The 5,956-nt window shown below is 46.0% G+C and overlaps 1 protein-coding gene across 1 annotated transcript in view; it reads left to right on the top strand.

Annotated features, from left to right (window-relative positions):
- LOC108290025 (S-adenosyl-L-methionine-dependent tRNA 4-demethylwyosine synthase TYW1) overlaps positions 1 to 5,956 on the top strand; it is a 259,296-nt gene that overhangs the window by 21,122 nt on the left and 232,218 nt on the right. The window contains exon 6 of the mRNA XM_017509701.2: positions 2,882 to 3,172. Within this exon, the coding sequence (XP_017365190.1) occupies positions 2,882 to 3,172 (291 nt within the window). The remainder of the gene's footprint in view (positions 1 to 2,881; positions 3,173 to 5,956) is intronic.

Consider the following 5,956-nt stretch of genomic DNA (forward strand, 5'->3'; position numbering starts at 1 on the left):
TTAGTAGAGACAGGGTTTCTCCTTGTTGGCCAGGCTGGTCTCCATCTCCTGACCTCAGGCGATCCACCCGCCTTAGCCTCCTAAAGTGCTGGGATTACAGGTGTGAGCCACTCTGTCTGGCCCTCTTGTGTTATTCTTTATAGCTGGATACTGCCACACATAATATTCAAACTTCGCATACAGTAGATTCTCAGTACTTTTTTGTTGAATAAAATGAATGAGTGTTCCTCATTAGTGTTTTAGTGGGCTGAATTCATGATGCCCAGGCATGACCTTGTAGATGGAAGATCACTGTGTGTTTGGATTTGCTCAATTGCCTTTTCTGTTGTTGAGTGACCTTTATTGCCCAAGCTCTGTTTTGATTTTTTTTGAGTTGGAGTCTTGCTCTGTTACCCAGCCTGGAGTGCAGTGGTACAATCTTGACTCACTGCCTCCCGGGTTCAAGGGATTCTCCTGCCTCAGTCTCCTGAGTAGCTGGCATTACAGGTGCCCACCTGTAATGTCTGGCTAATTTTTTTTTGTATTTTTAGTAGAGATAGGGTTTTGCCAGGTTGGCCAGGCTGGTCTCAAACTCCTGACTTCAAGTGATTCACCTGCCTCAGCCTCCCAAAGTACTAGGATTACAGGTGTGAGCCATTGTGCCTGGCCTGCCCAAGCTATTAATGCAGGTGAAGTCTTAATTTTTTAAAAATTATTTTTTTCAAGACAGGGTTTTGTTTTGTCACCCAGGCTGGAATGCAGTGGCCTGATCAGAATCCTCTGAACCTTGAAGTCCTAGGCTCGAAGGATCCTCCCAATTCAGCCTCCCTAGTAGCTGGAACTATAGGCCTGCACCACCAGCCCTGGCTAATTTTTTAATTTGCAGAGATGAAGGTCTCACGGTTTTGCCCAGGCTCGGCTCAAACCCCTGGCCTCAAGCAGTACTTAGCCACCTCTGCCTCCCGGATTACTGGGATTACAGGTGTGAGTGTGTCCAGCCTGTACTCAGTTTTTAAAAATCATGAATTTTTTCAAGGGGAATGGAGGAAAAAATGTTCATTGCACTTATAATATACAACATTAAAATTTGGTTAGTTTTCTTGGGCTCTTTTTCTAAATGAAATGAATATGGTTCCTTTTGCATCCTTTTCTCTATGCTTGAAAAAATTAAATGATGGAGCCTCTCGGTTTCTTGGCCTTATGCATTGTGTGCCCCTTTCTAGGGTCGGGCCCTGCCTGGCTGTCTGTCTTTGGGGGAGTGTGAGTGGCAGTGGAAGTGGGGAGCTTTCTTTAAAAGCTGTTTTCAACTGGGTGAAGTGACTCACGCCTGTAATCCCAGCACTTTGGGAGGCCAAGGCAGGCAGATCACCCAAGGTTGGGAGTCTGAGACCAGTCTGGCCAACGTGGAGAAACCCTGTCTCTGCTAAAAATACAGAATTAGCCAGGCCTGGTGGCACTTGCCTGTAATCCCAGCTACTTAGGAGGCTGAGGCAGGACAATGGCTTGAACCCTGGAGGCATAGGCTGCCGTGAGCGAAGATCATGCCATTGCACTACAGCCTGGGCATAAAGAGTAAAACTCTGTCTCAAAAAATAAAATAAAATAAGATAAATAAAATAAAAGCTGTTTTCATTCTGTTATGTCACAGTGTAGATTTTACCCCAGATTTTCATTAAAAACATTTTTGATTATGGTTTTTTTTTTTTTGAGACAGGGTTTCACTGTGTTTCCTAGGCTGGAGTTCAGTGGCATGATCATAGCTTGCTGCAGTCTCTACCTCCCTGGGCTCAGGTGATCCTCCTACCTTAGCCTACTGAGTAGCTGGGACCACAGGTGCCCACCACCACACCCAGTTAGTTTTTGTATTTTTTGTAGAGACAGGGTCTTGCTCTGTTGCCCAGGCTGGTCTTGAACTTGGGCTTGAACATTCTTCCAAAGTGGTGGGATTATAGGCGTGAGCCACTGTGCCTGTCCTCTCCCCACACTTTCGAATAAATTAGACTATATGAATGGGAAAATTCAGATAGGTAAATTTTTTTTTTTTTTTCCAATACAGAGTCTCACTTTGTTGCCCAGGCTAGAGTACAGTGGTGCTATCTTGGCTCATTCCAACCTCTGCCTCCTGTGTTCAAGCAATTCTCATGCCTCAGCCTTCCAAGTAGCATGAATTACAAGTGTGTGCCACCATGCTGGGCTAATTTTTGTATCTTTAGTAGAGACAGGGTCTTTCACCATGTTGTCCAGGCTGGTCTTGAACTCCTGACCTCAAGCAATCTGCCTGCTTTGGCCTCCCAAAGTGCTGGGATTACAGACATGAGACACTGCGCCTGGCCTAGATATGTAAATATTTTGTTCAATACCTTACCACTCAGGAAGCTTGTTAAATTTTTGTACTCTTAACTGTGCCTCTGATAACCCCCGTGCCTCAGTTAATTGCTTCATATCACAGTGAAATAAATTATTGAGTTTAGGAAATCATAAGTCTTGCCAAATTGATTACATTTTCATTTTATAACTGAATAGGATGAGGCTCCTTAAGCTTTGTTATGTTTTTGGAACTCATTTATTTTGTTAACGCCTGTTTTGTCCTTATCATGATATAGAATGGTAGGTTTCAAATTTTTTTTAGTCATTAACGCTTGTTTGTTAAAGGGGGTTTGTTTGTCCCTTTGTTTTAAGAAAAAAAAAACTAACGCAGAAAAGTGGAATATGTAAAATGCAGCTCTTCTGGGTCAAGGCTGGAGATTGAAGACCTGAAGGTCATTTTGCTGAGCAATTTCCTCTTCCTCAGCAGCAGCTGGTGACCAGGGGACCCAGAAGGACTTGGGGGTTTTTGCACGGCAGTCTGGAAAACCCTGATTTAGACGACTGTGCTTTCAGCCCATCTGTCTTTCCCTCACAGGTTGGCAAAAATGTTGACAAGTGGCTCTGGATGCTTGGTGCACGTCGCGTCGTGAGTCGAGGGGAGGGTGATTGCGATGTGGTTAAAAGCAAGCATGGCAGCATCGAGGCCGACTTCAGAGCCTGGAAGACCATGTTCATCTCCCAGCTGCAGGCACTTCAGAAAGGGGAGAGAAAGAAGTCCTGTGGCGGCCACTGCAAGAAAGGCAAATGTGAATCTCACCAACATGGCTCAGAGGAGAGGGAGGAAGGCTCTGAGGAGCAGGATGAATTACATCACAGAGATATCGAGGTACACCGCCTGTGTGTTCATCTCTCACTGCTTTCCCCTCTGCTTGGAGATCCCGAGCTTGACCTCTTCCCCAATAAACCATCTCCTTGGCTTCCAGTTAGAAGGAAGATCTGGCTGGGCGCAGTGGCTCACACCTATAATCCCTGCACTTTGGGAGGCCAGGGCGGGAGTATTGCCTGAGCCTAGAAGTTCAAGACCAGCCTGGGCAACATAGCAAGACCCTACCTCTACCATAATAATTTTAAATTTAGCCAGGCATGATGGTGCAGACCTGTCGTCTCAGCTGCTTAGGAGATGGAGTTGGGAGAATGGCTTAAGCCCAGGAATTCTAGGCTGCAGTGAGCTGTGATCGTCGCACTGCCCTCCAGCCTGGGTAGCAGAGTGAGACCCGGCCTCAAAAACAAAAAAAAACAAAAACAACAAGAAAAGAAGAAAGATGTGAATCTCGTGGTGGTGTTTCAGAGAGAGTGAGGCCTTACGAGTTAAGCCGTATCATGCTAGATGCTTTCCAAAATCTCCTCTTAATACCGTGCACAGTGGCTCACGCTTGTAATCCCAGCATGTTCGGAGGCCAAGGAATGTGGATCACTTGAGGTCGGGAGTTTGAGACCAGCATGGCCAACATGGTGAAACCCCGTCTCTACTAAAAATACAAAAATTAGCCTGGCATGGTGGTAGGTGCCTATAATCCCAGCTACTTGGGAGGCTGAGGCATAAGAATTGCTTGAACCTAGGAGGCAGAGGTTGCAGTGAGATGAGGTCATACCACTGCACTCTAGCCTGAGTGACAGAGTGAGACTCCATCTTAAACAACAACAACAAAACCAAAATCTCTGCTTTAATCCTTGCAGTGTTAGAGTCAAATAGATTTTTACCACATTTTGCAAGTTGTAAAACAGAGCCATAGAGAAGTTAAATTTGTCCCAGTCTGAGCTCACGTCTCATTATCCCCAGATCACACGTACCTCCTGAGTTCAGTGACTCCGTTAGTCACTCAAACCGAAGGCTGCAAGTCATCCAAGATTAGGCTCTTTTTTCCCCTCACATTCTGAGCATTTCTCTTGCTTCCTTCTTTAAATACCCCAGTTCCTTTGAAGCTCCTGTCTTCAGGCTGTAACACTCCTGTCATCTTCACAGCTGTTATCTTTAGGCCACCTGGTCAGTTGCGTAATTCAGCAGCAGCTTTACATTCTGACTCATGGCTTCTCTCTCCACCCTGTTCCTATCATTATTCTTTGAGACTGTGGCACCCTTGTGATCTGTCTACCACCCTGGCCTGCCAAGTTCCTGGTCCTCACACCTCCAGCAGCCATTTCTCCACTGACCTTGGTCTCTTCCTCACATGGGCACATCTGAAATTCAGGTTCCTCTCATGCTTACTATGACCTCATTCTGTGACCTCTACTTTAACAACATTGGTTTTTTTTTTTTTTTTTTTTTGAGACAGGGTCTCACTCCGTTATACGCCCAGTCTGCAGTATGGTGTGATCATGGCTCACTGCAGCCTCAACCTCCCCGGGCAGTGGTGATCCTCCCACCTCAGCCTCCCAAGTAGCTGGGACTATAGGCATGTGCCACCATAACCTATCTAATTGGTCTATTTTTTGCAGATATAGGATTTCACCATGTTGCCCAGACTTGTTTCACACACTTGGGCTCAAGGGATCTGCTTGATCTGGCCTCCCAAAGTGCTAGGATCATAGGCATGAGCAACTGTGCCTGGCCTTTAAGATTCTTTTGATCCTATCTGAAGCTATACCTTTTTTATTGAGTAGCAGAAACTGCTTACTTCATTTCCCTTCATAAACCCAGTTTTGAGTTTTATCCTCACTCTGTTATAAACCTCTTCAATTCTTTTTTTTTGGTTTGAGACAGAGTCTTGCTCTGTAGCCCAGGCTGTAGTGAAGTGGCACAGTCTTGGCTCACTGCAACCTCTGCCTCCTGGATTCAAGGATTCTCCTGCCTCAGCCTCCTAAGTAACTGGAATTACAGGTCTGTTCCACCACGCCTGGCTAATTTTTATATTCTTAGTAGAGATGGGGTTTTGCCACGTAGGCCAGGCTGGTCTCGAACTCCTGACCTTAGTTGATCCACCCGCCCTGGCCTCCCAAAGTGCTGGGATCACAGGTGTCAGCCACTATGCCCAGTCTAATCCTCTTCAATTGCTTTACCTCTCACTGTTCTGACCTGATTGGTCAAACCCCAAGCCAGGCTGAAACCATCCACCTCACATCAGCCTTCCCCATGCCTGCTGCTGGTTGTTTGACCACAGATTCATGACCACAGGCTCAAGTGTAGACTTAGAACTGCCCTACAGTCTCACTACTTCCCTTGCAAATTCCCCTTCTTACTCTCTAAGATGACTGTTTCATACTCATTTCCTCCTGCCCTTGCCCTGGCTACCAGCTAAAACCATCCAAGGGGCCTCTCTCACTGTCTCCCCAGCCCATCTCCAGATCTTCACCACCTTTCCTGGCTCAGAAGACCAATTGTCTCGTTCCTTTCCCAGACTACATTTGTCCCTGCTGTGGAATCCAGGACTGGGTTCTTTCACCGATTGCTTCTCTTCTCCTGTATCATTCATTTCTTCTCTCTACTAGATTGTTCCCATAAATTTATAAACACACTGTGGAATTGTTTGTGTTTAAACGAACTTAAAAAACAAAAAAAATGGTTGGGTACGGTGGCTTATGCCTCTTATCCCAGCACTTTGGGAGACTGAGGTAAGAGGATTGCTTGAGCCCTGGTGGTCAAGGTTGCAGTGAGTTATGATCACACCACTGC

Source organism: Cebus imitator, unplaced genomic scaffold (assembly GCF_001604975.1).
Source record: "Cebus imitator isolate Cc_AM_T3 unplaced genomic scaffold, Cebus_imitator-1.0 Scaffold419, whole genome shotgun sequence".
Lineage (NCBI taxonomy): Eukaryota > Metazoa > Chordata > Mammalia > Primates > Cebidae > Cebus > Cebus imitator.